At 42.8% G+C, this 21,993-nt stretch overlaps 1 protein-coding gene across 3 annotated transcripts in view; it reads right to left on the reverse strand.

The window, feature by feature from the left end:
- The window catches only part of FCHSD2 (FCH and double SH3 domains 2), a 162,406-nt gene that overhangs the window by 48,692 nt on the left and 91,721 nt on the right, over positions 1-21,993 (reverse strand). For 2 of the 3 annotated variants that reach the window (XM_075851328.1, XM_075851327.1), the window contains exons 7-10: positions 15,943-15,997; positions 15,119-15,247; positions 4,397-4,519; positions 2,987-3,082 (exon numbers count right to left, since the gene is read on the reverse strand). In XM_075851328.1, coding sequence (XP_075707443.1) covers positions 2,987-3,082; positions 4,397-4,519; positions 15,119-15,247; positions 15,943-15,997 — 403 coding nt within the window. Of the gene's footprint in view, positions 1-2,986; positions 3,083-3,454; positions 3,485-4,396; positions 4,520-15,118; positions 15,248-15,942; positions 15,998-21,993 lie in introns of all 3 variants that reach the window. The other variant, XM_075851326.1, reaches the window with a different exon arrangement.

The raw sequence follows: 21,993 nt of genomic DNA on the forward strand, positions 1-21,993 counted from the left end.
TTATATCCTTGTATATAGGGAGCAGTATTATAGTAGTTATATTCTTGTATATAGGGGCAGTATTATAGTAGTTATATTCTTGTATATAGGGGCAGTATTATAGTAGTTATATTCTTGTATATAGGAGCAGTATTATAGTAGTTATATTCTTGTATATAGGGGGCAGTATTATAGTAGTTATATTCTTGTATATAGGGGGCAGTATTATAGTAGTTATATACTTGTATATAGGAGCAGTATTATAGTAGTTATATTCTTTATATAGGAGCAGTATTATAGTAGTTATATTCTTGTATATAGGGGGCAGTATTATAGTAGTTATATTCTTGTATATAGGAGGCAGTATTATAGTAGTTATATTCTTGTATATAGGGGCAGTATAATAGTAGTTATATTCTTGTATATAGGGGGCAGTATTATAGTAGTTATATTCTTGTATATAGGGGGCAGTATTATAGTAGTTATATTCTTGTATATAGGGGCAGTATTATAGTAGTTATATACTTGTATATAGGAGCAGTATTATAGTAGTTATATTCTTGTATATAGGGGGCAGTATTATAGTAGTTATATTCTTGTATATAGGAGCAGTATTATAGTAGTTATATTCTTGTATATAGGGGGCAGTATTATAGTAGTTATATTCTTGTATATAGGGGGCAGTATTATAGTAGTTATATTGTATATAGGGGCAGTATTATAGTAGTTATATACTTGTATATAGGAGCAGTATTATAGTACTTATAGTCTTGTATATAGGAGCAGTATTATAGTAGTTATATTCTTGTATATAGGGGGCAGTATTATAGTAGTTATATTCTTGTATATAGGGGGCAGTATTATAGTAGTTATATTCTTGTATATAGGAGGCAGTATTATAGTAGTTATATACTTGTATATAGGAGCAGTATTATAGTAGTTATATTCTTGTATATAGGAGCAGTATTATAGTAGTTATATTCTTGTATATAGGGGGCAGTATTATAGTAGTTATATTCTTGTAGATAGGGGGCAGTATTATAGTAGTTATATTCTTGTATATAGGAGGCAGTATTATAGTAGTTATATTCTTGTATATAGGGGTAGTATAATAGTAGTTATATTCTTGTATATATGGGGCAGTATTATAGTAGTTATATTCTTGTATATAGGGGGCAGTATTATAGTAGTTATATTCTTGTATATAGGGGCAGTATTATAGTAGTTATATACTTGTATATAGGAGCAGTATTATAGTAGTTATATTCTTGTATATAGGGGGCAGTATTATAGTAGTTATATTCTTGTATATAGGAGCAGTATTATAGTAGTTATATTCTTGTATATAGGGGGCAGTATTATAGTAGTTATATTCTTGTATATAGGGGGCAGTATTATAGTAGTTATATTGTATATAGGGGCAGTATTATAGTAGTTATATACTTGTATATAGGAGCAGTATTATAGTACTTATAGTCTTGTATATAGGAGCAGTATTATAGTAGTTATATTCTTGTATATAGGAGCAGTATTATAGTAGTTATATTCTTGTATATAGGGGCAGTATTATAGTAGTTATATTCTTGTATATAGGAGCAGTATTATAGTAGTTATATTCTTGTATATAGGAGCAGTATTATAGTAGTTATATTCTTGTATATAGGGGCAGTATTATAGTAATTATATTCTTGTATATAGGAGCAGTATTATAGTAGTTATATTCTTGTATATAGGAATAGTATTATAGTAGTTATATTCTTGTATATAGGGGGCAGTATTATAGTAGTTATATTCTTGTATATAGGGGCAGTATTATAGTAGTTATAATCTTGTATATAGGAGCAGTATTATAGTAGTTCTATTCTTGTATATAGGGGGCAGTATTATAGTAGCTATATTCTTGTATATAGGGGCAGTATTATAGTAGTTATATTCTTGTATATAGGAGCAGTATTATAGTAGTTATATTCTTGTATATAGGGGCAGTATTATAGTAGTTATATTCTTGTATATAGGGGGCAGTATTATAGTAGCTATATTCTTGTATATAGGGGCAGTATTATAGTAGTTATATTCTTGTATATAGGAGCAGTATTATAGTAGTTATATTCTTGTATATAGGGGCAGTATTATAGTAGTTATATTCTTGTATATAGGAGCAGTATTATAGTAGTTGTATTCTTGTATATAGGGGGCAGTATTATAGTAGTTATATTCTTATATATAGGGGGCAGTATTATAGTAGTTATATTCTTGTATATAGGGAGCAGTATTATAGTAGTTATATTCTTGTATATAGGAGCAGTATTATAGTAGTTATATTGTTATATATAGGGGCAGTATTATAGTAGTTATATTCTTGTATATAGGAGCAGTATTATAGTAGTTATATTCTTGTATATAGGAGCAGTATTATAGTAGTTATATTCTTGTATATAGGGGGCAGTATTATAGTAGTTATATTCTTGTATATAGGGAGCAGTATTATAGTAGTTATATTCTTGTATATAGGGAGCAGTATTATAGTAGTTATATTCTTGTATATAGGGGCAGTATTATAGTAGTTATATTCTTGTATATAGGAGCAGTATTATAGTAGTTATATTCTTGTATATAGGAGCAGTATTATAGTAGTTATATTCTTGTATATAGGGGGCAGTATTATAGTAGTTATATTCTTGTGTATAGGAGCAGTATTATAGTAGTTATATTCTTGTATATAGGGGCATTATAGTAGTTATATTCTTGTATATAGGGGGCAGTATTATAGTAGTTATATTCTTGTATATAGGAGGCAGTATTATAGTAGTTATATTCTTGTATATAGGGGGCAGTATTATAGTAGTTATATTCTTGTATAAAGGGGCAGTATTATAGTAGTTATATTCTTGTATATAGGGGGCAGTATTATAGTAGTTATATTCTTGTACATAGGGGACAGTCTTATAGTAGTTATATTCTTGTACATAGGGGACAGTCTTATAGTAGTTATATTTGGGTTCCTTACCGTGTCACTGTCACATGGCTGGAACTGAAATGGCTGAGCTTTGTGAAATACTGGATTCTCCTGGGTGAATAACTGGAGGTTGTAATCCCGCATCACCTACAAATAATAAAACATTTAATGATGATCCAGAGGGAGCAGACACCACCTCGTACCTGGTGAGGAAAAGTTACACCCACATTGCAAAGAGCTTTATGCAGACCTGTCCCCAGCGATGCCACTTGAACTGGAAAATGCATTGCAGCAAATTCAATAAAGAAAATTAAAAAAAAAGACCCCCCCCTCCCCAGACAAAATACAAATAGGAAGCAGAACGCAGTCTGCAACCCCCAATAACTGCGCAGGATGAGAGGAGTGAGTATTGCACCGTGTGATAATAACATAAGACCCGCAGGATGGAACATGCACAGAACAGGGAAATATAAAGCAAGTGATGGTTGACTGAATGTTAGCGATCTGTGAAGTTCTTACCGAGGAAGGAAATTTCAGCTGCATGAAAGCCTGGAACATCAAAGAGAGGAGGGGTACGAGTGTGTTAGGGTGGGGAACAAGGAGCAGACATAATGACGGTTGTTAAAAGTGTGTCAGTAATAGACTCCGATAGTGGTACACAATGCGTAGTAACATTCTTATACTCATCATAGACTGATTAAGTTCTATTACTCCAGTCACATCCCAAGCGGCAGATTTTCTGTAATTTCTCAGGTTGCAGTACCTTACAGTATAGGATCTCATCCCCAGTAGATGTCACAGTCCTGACTGATTCCAAGAAGCAAGCAGTAGAATTCTAAAATTCTGCTTTGGAGGTGACTGGAGTAGAACTATTTTGAATTCAGCTTTGGCTGTGACTACAGTATAAGACAGGGTACAACTGAAGATCAGCCCTGCAGGGTATACCTCCCAATCACAAACATTTTTTGGCGATTGTATGGGTGTTCCCGGGTGCATGGGGGGTGGCTTAAAAAGTCCCGCAAATGGGGATTTAATGTTTTAGAAGGTCAGGGAACAAAATTCTTCAGTGACCACAGTGTTTCTTCCCAGCAGAGTGACAACCAAAGCAGCTGTACAGTGTGAGGACCCCAACAAACCGCTCCTCAAATCTCAGCTTCATGGACATCCGTGAGAAACGGGGCATGGGATGTTGGGGTGACCTGCTGTCATCCCCGAGTTTGACTGAAATAAGAGAATCCAATTAAATCCAATCAGGTTTATGGGGCGCCAATATTTATCTCGGAGCTTTATACAAAGGTCATCAGTCCCTGTCCCCAGAGGAGCTCACAATCTAATCGCCCTATGTAGAACATAGGAGATCACATAACCCAAAAATCTTTTGGAGCCCCCTGAAGAAACCTGAATTAGAAGTACCAACCCCATCGGATTCAACCTCAGGACCCCAGACCCAGTGACACTTACCCGGCTGGAGGACTCCAACAAATACTGGAATGTGCTCTGTACAGCCTGACCCGTCTCCAGCTCCGTCCTGCTGAACGCCATGAGATAGTCCTTCAGGTGGTCGTAGACATTGCCATCGAGGGTCTGCGGGGGAACAAAACGGGGGATAAAACGGATGAGACCCTCAAGAAGCTAAACAGAAGCCGAATGTCCTCATGGAGGGGGGTAAATTCCCCTTGGATAACCATTGATGTCACAACTCAAGAAATGACCCCCTAATTAAACATCACAACCTGCAGGGACAGTTCCATAGTGTGACTGCTCTTCCAGTGAAAACTGCTTTGTATGCCGCCCTTTCTTCTAGTCATCGCGGATGCCGCGTGTTATACTTCCCTGGGTGACAATACGATGATTTTTCATATATGGATATATTATAAAGTACAATTCCTTAAATCCGGCATCTGATAGTCCAGAAATTGCAATCCCATTCCCTTCAATGCCAGGTTTTTCACACTTTTTTTCCAAACAAAATCATTTGTTCTGGATTTTTAGACCGTTTTCCATGGACTATCTGATTATCCAGGAGGTCTGGTAATCCGGCACCTATCAGATGTGGGTTATGCCAGGTTAAAGGAAGTTTTTCTATATTCAGGTCACCACTATACACCAACATCAATCTAACATGTATGGGGGGTCCTACTACTCCCCATAACACACGCACGCTGCCCACCCGCCCCTATACGCGGGATGAAGATTTCAGGACCAACACCAGCAATTACAAAAAATATATATTCATATAAGGATGCAAACAGCAAGAAAAAGAAATGCAAATTCAAGATCTCTGCTTGGCCGGTGTATGGAAACACTAATCCAGAGGTGGACAGCAAATCCTGACCTAGTCCCGCTCACACAGCTGATGGGTTTCTTACAATTTCAGCGTAGTCAATCCTCTGTGAGCTAAACATGGCAACAGAACAATCCTCTCTGTCGTGTCCTGAACTTTCGGCTGACTTTTCTTTACTGCTTGCTGTCAGTGAATGGGAACCTTCCGGTTTACGTTCAGAGGCAATAAACCTGTACAAACCTAATACTCCTGTTCTGATTGTTTTTTGTTACAATGTATCAGTGAAGGTAAAATATATCAAATCTGGAAGCCTGGGTGTTTAGCTCCATTGCGGTCAGTGAACGGAAATATACATAGTTTGCATTGAGAGTCTGAAGAACCCATCTTGACCTAGTCCTGCTCACACAGCTGTCACATTGTATCAGTGTAGGTAATCCCGTGACAGCACAAATCTCTGTCCTGGACTCCGGGCCGATCGTTTTACCTACACTGATACATTGTATCAAAATTCTTATTTTATGGTCATGAAATTCAAGACCCCAACGTTGTGGGAATGATATGGAGAGACTTCTGTGGAAAGTTCCTGGGATTGTGACCTCCGCTCTTTCACAGCTCCGTCATCTGAGCGGTGACATTACCGTCCTAATCCAGAGAGGGGACTTGGCAGCGGGGATGGCATCTGTAATCGGACAGCACATCAAACACTAGAACAAAACCGGGGAGAGCGGCGTTCACACGGCGCCGATATGAGCAACGACCGTCCGCACTCTGCGTTTTTCGACTCGTGACTCTAGTCGTTCTAAAACTACAACTCCCAACATGTCCAAGATGCCATTCCTCGCATAGAGCGCACACTTCTTGCAGCTGGAGGAGGTAAGTATGCTGATTATTATCTATTGGATTAATCCGATATCGGATGATTTTTTTTAATGTGGGGGGGGGGGGGCTCCTGTTGCGTCCCCACTGCATTCTGCGCTCGTGGACAGTGACCCCTCTCACTGCGCCCCTGTATAACGTATCGTTGTAGTCGTAGATAAGAGCTCTCAGCATGGACTAACACACCCACTTCTCTTTATCTTACAGACAAGGTAGAACATTAGGGGGCGCAGTCCTAACCGTGCCCCTCACCATACGACATCACCACCACGCCTCTTCAGTGATCCCTGACCCTATGACATCACCACGCCTCCTCAGAGAACCCTGACCCTCACCCTATGACATCACCACGCCTCCTCAGAGAACCCTGACCCTCACCCTATGACATCACCACACCTCCTCAGAGAACCCTGACCCTCACCCTATGACATCACCAAGCCTCATCCAATAACCCTGACCCTCACCCTATGACATCACCAAGCCTCATCCAATAACCCTGACCCTCACCCTATGACATCACCACGCCTCCTCAGAGAACCCTGACCCTCACCCTATGACATCACCACACCTCCTCAGAGAACCCTGACCCTCACCCTATGACATCACCAAGCCTCATCCAATAACCCTGACCCTCACCCTATGACATCACCACGCCTCCTCAGATAACCCTGACCCTCACCCTATGACATCACCAAGCCTCCTCAGAAAACCCTGACCATCACCCTATGACATCACTATGCCTCCTCAGATAACTCTGCTCTCTCACTGTGACATCGCCAAGCCTCCTCAGAGAACCCTGACCATCACCCTATGACATCACCAAGCCTCCTCAGAAAACCCTGACCATCACCCTATGACATCACTATGCCTCCTCAGATAACTCTGCTCTCTCACTGTGACATCAAGCCACCCCAGATAACACTGCCCCCTCATCCTGTGACATCACCAACCCTCCCCAGTTTACCCTGTCCCCACATACGGTGACATCACCAACCCACACCAGATAATCTTGCCTCTTCATCCCGTGACATCACCAACCCTCCCCAGATAACCCTGCCCCCCCCCCATCCTGGGACATCACTAACCACCCTCAGATAACCCTGGTGCCTCAATGAGGGTGCACTGTTATCTGGGGAGGACGGGCGAAGTTACACTCTATGGCATTACCAACCCTTACTATCTACTACCACCACCTCTCACTTTATGACATCAAAGCCCTCCAGATATAACCCCCTCCCCCTCACTGTGCATCAGCTGCCTAATTATTTCTCTTTTGTGTCCTCTATGAGGCCGTACAATAGACCTGCCATTTTCTCATTAATCCTCTGCCGACTAGTGATATTTCACTGCAGGCTGTAAAACAAGATGCGGTTATTTTGGGCCTGTCTGCAGTGTAAGCTGTTTGGCCACTAGAGGTCAGCACATATAAGTGGATAGACATGATAAAAGTCAAAAATCTATAAAAAAAACAAAAAACACTTTTCCCACCCAAACAAAAAATTCACTTTCTGATGATCATTTGATTTTAGAATATTTTTGGAATCTTTTTCTTAAACTTTATTTTGTCATTCATTTAATATTTTTTTTCTGCTTTGTAAGTGATAAAATGATGGTGGGGGAGGGGACCCAGATCCTGATTTAGGTGTCATAAATACAATGAGCTCAGGGCTTCGGTGTCATCACAGGTTTATAGATGACACATTCTTCAGGATCGGAGACCAGTTCCACAGCCAGTAACTCCACTCTGCTGCATATCCCATTGTCCCAGCTGTAGTATCAGGTCATCCTGTGGAATGCACAGTGCTGCCGCCTAGTGACTGATCCCCATACACGACTAGAAGCCGCCGTCTATTACATTCATTTCTAGCGGTCAGTCACCAATCGTAAACCCCTCTCCCCCGCCACAGGTGCAGGAACTTATGGAGGGGGGAGGATTTTTTGTTCTTACAGTTAGTGAGTCCCTCCACATAGTCCTGAATATAATCCTGTGTCAGTTATACTGCAGAACGAAGAGAAAACCTGAAATGCACAAACTTTATGCTTTGATTCCCCACCATAGTGAATACTTCTGCTTGCTGTGATTGAATGGAAACATTCTTGTTTATACCCAGAGACTAACAATCCATACAGACTGACCTCTCACAGCTGAGGGTTTGTTACATTGTATCCAGTCCAGTCCATATCCTGTACCAGTCACCAGGACGGGCATCTTTACTTTACATATGCCCTAATAATCCCGTTTATTGTATAATGACAACATCTGCAGCGTTATTTTTTTTTTTTAAAAGCGCGTTTCAACTCCTCACCATTTTCAGTGAATGGAACATTCTTGTTTACATCCGGAGGCTGAAAATCCATCCTAAAACTTCACACGGATGAGGGTTTGTTACAATTGTATCCAGTCTAGACAATACTATAGACTGGAACTCCCTCCTGTCCTGATAGTTTGTGACAATGTATCAGTGCAGGTAAAGTGCATCAATCCAGAGTCCAGACTGTTTAGCTCAAAGATGATTGTCTAGCCTGGCCACAACTGTAACATACCCTCAGCTGTGAGAAGTATTATGTCTGTACACATTTCTCAGCCTCTTAATGCAAAACACACATTTTCATTCACTGACATGAAGCAGTGAAGAACGGTCAGCCTAAAAGTTCAGGATAGGAGGGAAATTTGTGCGGTCACCATGTTTAGCTCACAGAGGATAACCGAACGCTGATAAATTCTAAGAAACCCATCAGTTGTAAGAGCAGGACTAGGTTTTCAGCCTCTGAATGTTTCCATTTCCTGACCACAAAGATCTTGAACGTGCAGTTGTTTTTTTTATTGCATTCTCATAGGAGTGTATTTTGGGTGGAGTGATGTCACACAGAAGATGTCTACGCTGGATACAATTGTAACAAACCCTCAGCTGTAAGAAATATTAGATCAGAACGGAAGGAAAAGAGTTCCTGTTCACTGACAGCAAGCAGAAGTCTCACAAATAGCGAGGAACGAATACAAGCTGCAGAACGTTTCATGATACAATGGTCAGGATTTATTTACTGGACGGCCCATTTATTGGCACATGTGCTCCACCAGGGTGTTCACAGACCGTTGGCATACCTGGGCATCCGTCACCGGCCGCACTGGGCACAGGAAACAGGTGGAGCACAGGAAAGGAAGTCGCCCTCCAGCACGTCAACCTATAAATCTGTAATCTGTTCATCATTTCTAAACGTTCCAGACAAAGACTAAACCCAAAACCACCCTGCGTAGCCTGGCAGCGCCAATGACTCACGGCCAGCGGCCGCGACAATCCCAGACACCCATAGGACCCGAAGATCTAAAATTCCCAGCAATAACAACACCCTTCTGTCATCCTCTTTCTAGGAAAGCTGGGTGACATTCAATATGGCTACTATCACAGCTCCCAAGTAGCTTGTCACCCAGCTTTCCCAGACCCCTGAACGACAAATTTGCCCTCGCAACCCATTGGAGCATTGTGGGAGTCAAGTATATATCATGGTGATGTATACTCCACTCCCACATCGCTGTGCAACTACGCAGGTTTGCCATTCAGAGGTCTGAGAAAGCTGGGTGACAACGTAGCTTATTACCCAGCTTTCCCATATTTGTCCAGCAACACAGGGTTATATAATCCACTCTTACACGGCAACATAGTGATATATACCCAATTCTCACCCCACTTTATAACTGGGCAGATGTACCATTCAGAAGTCTGGGAAAGCTGGGTGACAAGCTCTGTGCGAGCTGTAATAGTAGCCATATTAGGCGATACCCAGCTTTCCCAGATACTGATCACATTAAAAGCTGAATGAGACAATAAAATATATGGGGAAAGTCCATCTTATAAACCCCTGGGTATCGTGGCGAGCCCTGGCGTGACGTGGTATATCAGGGTCAAGCGTTGCCCCCCGTGCAGGAAGATGTTGGTGTCGACCCACCCTGAAGATTTCACTAATCCGGGTATTTCAGAAACTTCTAATCCAGGGTTAATCTGTTTCCTTCCTGGAAATCAGTGCAAAAAAGCAAAAAAAAAACACCGACTGTCCAGATCTCCTTACAGCAGCAAATCTACAGTGACCGAGACCGGAGGTTCACATCGTGTCATACTCCAGTCACATCCAGAGCTGCAATCACAACTCTGCTGGTTGTCAATACAAATACATTAGGTCTATGCTGACAGTCCAGTGCATTATAAATTCCCATGCAGGTAAACACTACATCACCCAATATGCCCTGCAGCAGTTCTATAACCAACAGGCAGCAGCAAAAAAATATCCTAAAGCCCAAGAGTCATCAGTAAACTGCAGCTTTAGATGTAACTAAAGTACTTGACCTGATGTTACTCAACATTAGTAAAAGATAAGAACCTTCTGTTCTTTCAGTAATGGAAATCCGCTCCCCCTGCTAAGATTCTGCTTATACACAGTAGCTAATCTGAACAAGCAGAGCTGCAGTGTAAAGCATGAAGGAAGGATAGAGAAGAAACTCGATCCCCTGATGAGACAGGAGGTTGATTTCAGACTACCTCAGACTCCCAATAGACAATACAGTTAAGCTGGAGACACTGACCATAGCCGGGTTCTAATGAAGCAGAGCTTCAGTGTAAAGCATACAGGAGGGACAGAACAATAGACTGAGCCTCAGATGGGACATTAGAAGGATTTCAGACTACCTTAAACTTAGATAGCCTATGCAGCTAAGCAGAAGTCACTGATCATAGCGGTGTCCTAATGAAGCAGAGCTGCAGTGTAAAGCATACAGGAAGGACAGAGCACCAGCCGAGACAGGTTGATTTCAGACTTCCTCAGACTCCAAAAGACCAGGGAAGGCGTCAGCACCCGGCGAATCCGGGCAAGTGCCGGGGCCCACTCGGCTGTCAGGTGCTGATGCAGTTGTCATGGCTCCTTCAGGAGTGGAATCCCCTGCCAGAGTGTCGGAAACGCTCCGGTTGAGGATTCCACTCCTAGAGTGAGCCCCGAAGACACTACCCGGAAGAGGGGGGCTGTGTGTCAGTACCTGGAAGAGGGGGGCTGTGTGTCAGTACCTGGAAGAGGGGGGGGCTGTGTGTCAGTACCTGGAAGAGGGGGGGGGCTGTGTGTCAGTACCTGGAAGAGGGGGGGGGCTGTGTGTCAGTACCTGGAAGAGGGGGGGGCTGTGTGTCAGTACCTGGAAGAGGGGGGGGGCTGTGTGTCAGTACCTGGAAGAGGGGGGGGGCTGTGTGTCAGTACCTGGAAGAGGGGGGGGCTGTGTGTCAGTACCTGGAAGAGGGGGGGGGCTGTGTGTCAGTACCTGGAAGAGGGGGGGGGCTGTGTGTCAGTACCTGGAAGAGGGGGGGGGCTGTGTGTCAGTACCTGGAAGAGGGGGGGGCTGTGTGTCAGTACCTGGAAGAGGGGGGGGGCTGTGTGTCAGTACCTGGAAGAGGGGGGGGGCTGTGTGTCAGTACCTGGAAGAGGGGGGGGGCTGTGTGTCAGTACCTGGAAGAGGGGGGGGGCTGTGTGTCAGTACCTGGAAGAGGGGGGGGCTGTGTGTCAGTACCTGGAAGAGGGGGGGGGCTGTGTGTCAGTACCTGGAAGAGGGGGGGCTGTGTGTCAGTACCTGGAAGAGGGGGGGCGTGTGTCAGTACCTGGAAGAGGGGGGGGCTGTTTGTCAGTACCTGGAAGAGGGGGGGCCGTGTGTCAGTACCTGGAAGAGGGGGGGCTGTTTGTCAGTACCTGGAAGAGGGGGGGCCGTGTGTCAGTACCTGGAAGAGGGGGGGCCGTGTGTCAGTACCTGGAAGAGGGGGGGCCGTGTGTCAGTACCTGGAAGAGGGGGGGCCGTGTCAGTACCTGGAAGAGGGGGGGCTGTGTCAGTACCTGGAAGAGGGGGGGCTGTGTCAGTACCTGGAAGAGGGGGGGCTGTGTCAGTACCTGGAAGAGGGGGGGCTGTGTCAGTACCTGGAAGAGGGGGGGGGCTGTGTGTCAGTACCTGGAAGAGGGGGGGGGCTGTGTCAGTACCTGGAAGAGGGGGGGGCTGTGTGTCAGTACCTGGAAGAGGGGGGCCTGTGTGTCAGTACCTGGAAGAGGGGGGGCTGTGTGTCAGTACCTGGAAGAGGGGGGGCTGTGTGTCAGTACCTGGAAGAGGGGGGGGCTGTGTGTCAGTACCTGGAAGAGGGGGGGGCTGTGTGTCAGTACCTGGAAGAGGGGGGGCTGTGTGTCAGTACCTGGAAGAGGGGGGGCTGTGTGTCAGTACCTGGAAGAGGGGGGGCTGTGTGTCAGTACCTGGAAGAGGGGGGGCTGTGTGTCAGTACCTGGAAGAGGGGGGGGCTGTGTGTCAGTACCTGGAAGAGGGGGGCTGTGTGTCAGTACCTGGAAGAGGGGGGGCTGTGTGTCAGTACCTGGAAGAGGGGGGGCTGTGTGTCAGTACCTGGAAGAGGGGGGGCCGTGTGTCAGTACCTGGAAGAGGGGGGGCCGTGTGTCAGTACCTGGAAGAGGGGGGGGGCCGTGTGTCAGTACCTGGAAGAGGGGGGGGCCGTGTGTCAGTACCTGGAAGAGGGGGGGCCGTGTGTCAGTACCTGGAAGAGGGGGGGCCGTGTGTCAGTACCTGGAAGAGGGGGGGCCGTGTGTCAGTACCTGGAAGAGGGGGGGCCGTGTGTCAGTACCTGGAAGAGGGGGGCCGTGTCAGTACCTGGAAGAGGGGGGGCCGTGTCAGTACCTGGAAGAGGGGGGGCTGTGTCAGTACCTGGAAGAGGGGGGGCTGTGTCAGTACCTGGAAGAGGGGGGGCTGTGTCAGTACCTGGAAGAGGGGGGGCTGTGTCAGTACCTGGAAGAGGGGGGGCTGTGTCAGTACCTGGAAGAGGGGGGGCTGTGTCAGTACCTGGAAGAGGGGGGGCTGTGTCAGTACCTGGAAGAGGGGGGGCTGTGTCAGTACCTGGAAGAGGGGGGGCTGTGTCAGTACCTGGAAGAGGGGGGGCTGTGTCAGTACCTGGAAGAGGGGGGGCTGTGTCAGTACCTGGAAGAGGGGGGGCTGTGTCAGTACCTGGAAGAGGGGGGGCTGTGTGTCAGTACCTGGAAGAGGGGGGGCTGTGTGTCAGTACCTGGAAGAGGGGGGCTGTGTGTCAGTACCTGGAAGAGGGGGGCTGTGTGTCAGTACCTGGAAGAGGGGGGGGCTGTGTGTCAGTACCTGGAAGAGGGGGGCTGTGTGTCAGTACCTGGAAGAGGGGGGCTGTGTGTCAGTACCTGGAAGAGGGGGGCTGTGTGTCAGTACCTGGAAGAGGGGGGCTGTGTCAGTACCTGGAAGAGGGGGGGGCTGTGTGTCAGTACCTGGAAGAGGGGGGCTGTGTGTCAGTACCTGGAAGAGGGGGCTGTGTGTCAGTACCTGGAAGAGGGGGGCTGTGTGTCAGTACCTGGAAGAGGGGGGCTGTGTGTCAGTACCTGGAAGGGGGGGGCTGTGTCAGTACCTGGAAGGGGGGGGCTGTGTGTCAGTACCTGGAAGGGGGGGGCTGTGTGTCAGTACCTGGAAGAGGGGAGCACTGTGGCACTATCTACAGAGGGCACTAAATATATGGTGGCACAAAGTTTTCTGCCACCCTGAGTTCCCCTATAAAAGGGCCCACGAAGTCTGTGTCGCCCAAGGGTCCACATAAACTTGGAGTCGGCCCTGCAATAGACAATGCAGCTAAGATGAAGTCACTGATCATAGCGGTGTCCTAATAAGGCAGAGCTGCAGTGTAAAGCATGGCGGAAGGACAGAACAGCAGCCTGATTCTCTGATGACACATTAGATGGATTTCAGACTACCTTAGACTACAATAGACAATGAAGTACAGTTGGAGTCACTGATCATTGCTGGGTATCAGAGAAGTACTGCAGTGTAAAGCATGGAGGAAGGACAGAGCAGCAGCTGGATTCTCTGATGAGACATTTGATGGATTTCAGACATCAACAGACCATGCAGTAGAACTGGAAGCACTGATCATAGCTGTGTAATGAAGCAAAGCTGCAGTGTAAAGCATGGAAGATAAACAGAGCAGCAGCCTGATTCTCTGATGAGACATTTGATAGATTTCAAACTTCAATAGACAATGCAGTAGAGCTGTGTGTTCGAGCAGAGCTGCAGTGCAGGTTTAGGTTACTGGTCACACCCCGGGGCTCAGCTCGCTGACCGTGCCGCACATCTAGCCGGGACTCTCACACATTCCTTGCCAATGTTAGACAATAATATAATGACGAGACTGTAATTAGCCCCGTAGCCCGAATCCGACCCTCCAAGTACAAAGGATGGAGGAAGTCAGACCAGACGAGCCGCATAAACACGTTCACCGGCCTTTCAATGGCAACAATGTAGCAACCGAAGAAATGCCATTGTCTGAAATGCAGCAGCGGATTATTAAATGGCTACAAAACTGGCACCGCAGACAACAAAGAGTAAAACGTACCGCAGCGCAAAGAGGGGAAGCCGAACCCTCCCCAAAAAATATCTGAAGTCCCGGAGTCCTCGCATGTAAAGTGGCTACAAATTCCCCACAGTTTCTTCTTAGTTTTATCAGATCCAGGAAAAGCTGGGTGATAGCCAATATGGCCCCCATCACAGCACCCACCATAGTGGTTTCTCAGCTTTCCTAGTCAAGCACTGACACTCAACCTCTCTAAATCCTACCTAGGATGGCACATCTGGTTCTGGGAAAGCTGGGTGACAACAACTGAGATTGGGCTACATTGGTTGTTACCCAGATAGAGGTTTTAAAGGGCTTGTTTAGAATTAGAGAAACATGGCTGCCGTCTTCCAAAAACAGCGCCACAACTGTCCACAGGTTGTGCGTGGTATTGCAGCTCTGCCCCATTCACTCTAAAGGAAGTGAGCTGCAATACCAGACCCAACCTATGGACACATGTAGCGCTGCTTCTGCCCCCTTTGATTGGAGGAGACCGCCGCTATGCCCAGTCTGTGCGAGGCACAAGTAGGAGAAGTTACAGGTTTCCTCTTGGCACTGCCCATTGTCCAGCCGCTCAGTTCACCCCTTGGATATTGGCGGACTCACCTTCATGGTATTGGCCAGGTCTGTCTGGTAATAGCGGTCCTGATGGGCGTTGGCGGCTGCCAGGGTGAGGAGATAATCGTTCCGCGCGTGAGTGGCTTTGGCGTTACATTCTTGTCTCCGGGCTTTTAACTGGAAGAACACGAAGAAGATAAAATTGGACGACCCGAAAAGCGTAATGCAACTCAATGGTGGGGAATCGGAAGAGTCACATGACTACCTTCCGTCGGAGTGTGACTGTTACTGCTGTAATCTGTGCCAATGTGGCAGTCAATCGCAATGTTGCTGCAAGGATGCATTATTCTGTACCAGCGCTCCACTCTAGCGGATACTGGGGGTCCCGAGTGACGACCCCCTCCCCTTTATTACCTCTATGTACCCTAATAAGGTTTATATAAAGAGGTTGTCCAAAGTGAACATACCCTTTAAGAGCTACATCAATTAGTAAATCCTGTGCTTTAAATCTTATACTGAGGTTTTCTTCTCCGTTTACATCCAAAGTGCAATTCAGAAACTTGCTGGTCTCCGGTTACCAGAGAGTAATGGATTGTGGGAGTGCAAATGACAGTTACAGGTCACATGTCTGACAGCAGGCTGGAACAAAACCGCTGCCGGTTTCCAAGGGCGACCAGCAGAATTTTGAAAGCAGCTCTGGATGTGAATGGAGAAAACGGCAAAATCAGTACAAATACTAAGCAAACCTCAGCGTGTCTCTCTATGTAGACGGACTTCCAGTGAGAATTTTAGAATTTTTACTGGAATTGCCCATTAAGCACAGCGGAGTTGAGGCTACTCCCAATGGATGTGATGCAGGAACAGACTCTCACCTTCACATTCGCCTTCTGTAAACTTATCCTTGACTGGAACAAGCTGAGTTTGGATCTGTAAATGATAGAAAAAAAAAATTGTGTGAGTGAAAAAAACAGCTCACTTAGCTCTGCTACATCGTTACTTTCTAGAAATTCAGAACACTACACCTTAGATGACCATTAGCAAATGTAAAATCCAGCATCTGTGTAATATCTGCATTACTTTTTTCTAGTTTTTTTCTCCAAGCAGTATAGAAAACAAAACCTATTGCTACTTGGAGACAGTCAGTAAGTAGGCCGACTGCTGTTCATTAATCGGGAAAACTCGCATAACGAACATGCATCTGGGTTTGACGTGAATTATGGCCAACAGGAAAGTTCCGCAAATTTTTAATATATTTTGTGCGTCAATTCCTTACCATTTTCAAGATCACTGCTTTCTGGAAGTGAAAGGAAACATTGTTTACATCCAGAGACTGAAATCCTGTACAAACCCAATACTTCCCACAGCAGGGGGTTTGTTACAATTGCATCCAATCTAGACACTTCTCTGTGAGGTAAACAGTCATGACTCCCGACTGATACATTCTACATGCACTGACTGATACATTGTAACAAACTATCAGCACAGGAGAGATATTTGTGCTCGCGGAGAATTGTCTAGACTGGATACAACTGTAACAAACTCTCAGCTGTGAGAAGTATTAGGCCAGGGTGAGATTTTAGCCTTAGAGTGGAATGAATAGTTGTCTCTTTCACTGACTGCAAGCAGAGATCTTGAAAATTGTGAATTAAAACAGAAAGCAAACTAGAAAGTTGCATGTTTTATTATAAAAAGATTTAAAAAAAAACAAAAAACGGGAAAAACTTAAATTAAATGAACCAATCAGAACCGTTCAATCAGGGCAGGATACCATTACACACCTAAAGGGGGCGTACAGGATCCAGGATTATATAAAAGGGTCTTATTGCTTCCTCTACCCCCTCCCCCCATACACAGCGCATAAACACTTGAATAGGGATGACCTGCAATACCATGAATTGCCTTGGACAAAAGTGGCGCTGTTCCTGGTGGGAAAAATGGACTCCCTTTCGAATTCTGGATAATCACTTTAATGTACTAAATTAAAAGAGAATAATAACAATAATAATAATAAAAATAATAAATTAAAAAAAATCATCATCACAATGGGTACGTCAACAGCAACTTGCTGGTGGTTTTCAGATAACAGTGCAGAAGACACAATCCACACACGCTGCGTTTTACATTATAAGAGGTGGAGTTTCCCTTTAGACCCCAGACTCCACATTCTCCATCCGGGAGCTCCAGCAGAATCTAGACGTAGAGATGGGAGCTAATCCCCCGCCGCCTCAGACCGGAGACACTAATCCCGCCTGGGTTCAGGGAGAGAGTGAGTCTAATCCCACCGCTCCTGCTTTCCATAGATACAACGTGAGCGGCTGGGGGCGGCCGACATTCAGAAGCTTCTAATCTGCGGAATACGAGTGACGTCCGCTCATTCAGCAAATGATAAAAACGTAAAACGATCCGGAGAGATCTACACATATTTTCCTGCGGACACCTGCCCCATCAGGGTGCCATGTAGTGCAGCACTGAACAGGGTGAATGATTGCAGAATGTCCTGGGGGGGGTCGCAGTACTTGTATCGAAGATATCCGAAAATATCTATCCTCCCGTAATTCCATGCACTGCAGCCCTCAACCATCCTGAGTTTACAGGTTATGAATAGAATGTCAGAACTACAGTAAAGACTGACAGAAATAGAGCAAAGAGGGAGGAAGGATGGGGGGGGGGGGATGTGATGCTTCTTAACAATGCAAAGTTAGAGGCCGTTCAGAGCCTAAAGAAAGCTGGGTGACAACCCCCGACACCTGTTACTCATGCCGGAGATTATAGATATTGCAAGACTGGCGCATCTCATTGAGTATAATCTATGCCAATAAAGGGGAACCCTCCTCCAGAAAGCATGCAGCTCCATTACAAACGCCCTACATAAACCAGCAAAGGAAAAGAGGAGTTTATTGTAACAAAAAGTGCAACAACAGGACCTGGATCTAGTCCTGCTCGCACAGCAGCGTTTGTTACAATGCATCGGTGTAGGTCAGGCACATAAGCCTGGACTTGTTTACAGGCCATTATCTGTGAAACATTGTAACAAGCCCATTAGGCTTGGGCCAGGTCAGTATTTCAATTCATTGACAGCAAGCAAAGATCTTAAGAATAGTGAGGGATAGAAACTCAACGTACACCAGAAAAATGGAGAACTATAAATTACACAATAATCCAGCTTTATTGAAATATTGATGGACAGTCCCTTTAAGACTCCGGACCCAATATTGTATTACAGGGTATGGTGGGGGTGGGGTGGCAAACAGAAGTCAGCAGAGATTTATTGCCAAAAGCAGCTATGGATGTGGAGAGCGCCGAAATGTGGGAAAATCTAAATATCGAATATAATTATTGGAAGCGTTCCCCTAAATGTTGTCATCGCGTAAAGCAAATCCCTAATATAGTAAAAGTGGTTCCAAACCTAAACTCAAGATAACAAAAGGGTCAGCGGTGGAAAGATCAGCCTGGCGAAATATGGGTTAATTGCTATATAATATACAGAGCGGCGTAATAATCACCGGTATAATTCCAGTGAAAGGTAGAAATGATAACAGGAGCCTTGTTTTTGAAGACAAATAAAGGAAATGTCGCTATGAAATTCCTAACACTGATGCATCATGGGACGAAAACTGTGACCTTCAATAAATAAAAGTGACAGAGCGATCAGTGACAAACTCGTTTAACAAGAACATGTCAGACGCTACTGTTACCAAGGCAACTAGGAAACTCCACTTCTTAAATAACGACTCGGAACCGGTGAAAAACGAATCTTCAGTTATATAGTAAAGATATTTTGCATAGTAGATTCTACAATAATATAACTACTAAAATACTGCCCCCTATATACAAGAATATTACTACTATAATACTGCCACCCTATATACAAGAATATAACTACTATAATACTGCTCCTATATATAAGAATATAACTACTATAATACTGCCCCCTATCTACAAGAATATAACTACTATAATACTGTCCCCCTATATACAAGAATATAACTACTATAATACTGCTCCTATACACAAGAATATAACTACTATAATACTGCTCCTATATACAAGAATATAACTACTATAATACTGCTCCTATATACAGGAATATAACTACTATAATACTGCTCCTATATACAAGAATATAACCACTATAATACTGCCCCCTATATACAAGAATATAATTACTATAATACTGCCCCCTATATACAAGAATATAACTACTATAATACTGCCCCCTATATACAAGAATATAACTACTATAATACTGCTCCTATATACAAGAATATAACACTATAATACTGCTCCTATATACAAGACTATAATGACTATAATACTGCCCCCATATATACAAGAATATAACTACTATAATACTGCTCCTATATACAAGAATATAACTACTATAATACTGCTCCTATATACAAGAATATAATTACTATAATACTGCCCGCTACATACAAGAATATAACTACTATAATACTACTCCTATATACAAGAATATAACTACTATACTACTGCCCCCTATATACAAGAATATAACTACTATAATACTGCCCCCTATATACAAGAATATAACTACTATAATACTGCCCCCTATATACAAGAATATAACTACTATAATACTGCTCCTATATACAGGAATATAACTACTATATACAAGAATATAACTACTATAATACTGTTCCTATATACAAGAATATAACTACTATAATACTGTTCCTATATACAAGAATATAACTACTATAATACTGCTCCCTATATACAAGAATATAACTACTATAATACTGCCCCTATATACAAGAATATAACTACTATAATACTGCCCCCTATATACAAGAATATAACTACTATAATACTGCCCCCTATATACAAGAATATAACTACTATAATACTGCCCCCTATATACAAGAATATAACTACTATAATACTGCCCCTATATACAAGAATATAACTACTATAATACTGCTCCTATATACAAGAATATAACGACTATAATACTACCCCTATATACAAGAATATAACGACTATAATACTACCCCCTATATACAGGAATATAACTACTATAATACTGCCCCTATATACAAGAATATAACTACTATAATACCGCTCCTATATACAAGAATATAACGACTATAATACTACCCCTATATACAAGAATATAACTACTATAATACTGACCCCTATATACAAGAATATAACTACTATAATACTGTCCATATATACAAGAATATAACTACTATAATACTGCCCCTATATACAAGAATATAACTACTATAATACTGCCCCTATATACAAGAATATAACTACTATAATACTGCTCCTATATACAAGAATATAACTACTATAATACTGCCCCCTATATACAAGAATATAACTACTATAATACTGCCCCTATATACAAGAATATAACTACTATAATACTGCCCCTATATACAAGAATATAACTACTATAATACTGCTCCTATATACAAGAATATAACTACTATAATACTGCCCCAATATACAAGAATATAACTACTATAATACTGCCCCTATATACAAGAATATAACTACTATAATACTGCTCCTATATACAAGAATATAACTACTATAATACTGCTCCTATGTACAAGAATATAACTACTATAATATTGCCCCTATATACAAGAATATAACTACTATAATACTGCCCCTATATACAAGAATATAACTACTATTATGCTGCCTCCTATATACAAGAATATAACTACTATAATACTGCCCCCTATATACAAGAATATAACTACTATAATACTGCCCCCTATATACAAGAATATAACTACTATAATACTGCCCCTATATACAAGACTATAACTGCTATAATACTGCCCCTATATACCAGAATATAACGACTATAATACTGCCTCCTATGTACAAGAATATAACTACTATAATACTGCCCACATATACAAGAATATAACTACTATAATACTGCTCCTATGTACAAGAATATAACTGCTATAATACTGCCCCTATATACAAGAATATAACTACTATTATGCTGCCTCCTATATACAAGAATATAACTACTATAATACTGCCCCCTATATACAAGAATATAACTACTATAATACTGCCTCCTATATACAATAATAGAACTACTATAATACTGCTCCTATATACAAGAATATAACTACTATAATACTGCCCCTATATACAAGAATATAACTACTATAATACTGCCCCCTATATACAAGAATATAACTACTATAATACTGCTCCTATATACAAGAATAGAACTAATATAATACTGCCCCCTATATACAAGAATAGAACTACTATAATACTGCCCCTATATACAAGAATATAACTACTATAATACTGCCCCCCTATATATAAGAATATAACTACTATAATACTGCCCCTATATACAAGAACATAATTACTATAATTCTGCTCCTTATATACAAGAATATAACTCCTATAATACTGCCCCTATGTACAAGAATATAACTACTATAATACTGCCCCTATATACAAGAACATAACTACTATAATACTGCCCCCTATATACAAGGATATAACTACTATAATACAGCTCCTATATACAAGAATATAACTACTATAATACTGCTCCTATATACAAGAATATAACTACTATAATACTGCCCCTATATACAAGAATATAACTACTATAATACTTCCCCTATATACAGGAATATAACTACTATAATACTGCTCCTATATACAAGAATATAACTACTATAATACTGCCTCCTATATACAAGAATATAACTACTATAATACTGCCTCTTATATACAAGAATATAACTACTATAATACTGCCCCTATATACAAGAATATAACTAATATAATACTGCCCCTATATACAAGAATATAACTACTATAATACTGCTCCCTACATACAAGAATATAACTACTATAATACTGCTCCTATATACAAGAATATAACTACTATAATACTG

Source organism: Rhinoderma darwinii, chromosome 2, assembly GCF_050947455.1.
Source record: "Rhinoderma darwinii isolate aRhiDar2 chromosome 2, aRhiDar2.hap1, whole genome shotgun sequence".
In the NCBI taxonomy this organism is placed as follows: Eukaryota; Metazoa; Chordata; class Amphibia; order Anura; family Rhinodermatidae; genus Rhinoderma; species Rhinoderma darwinii.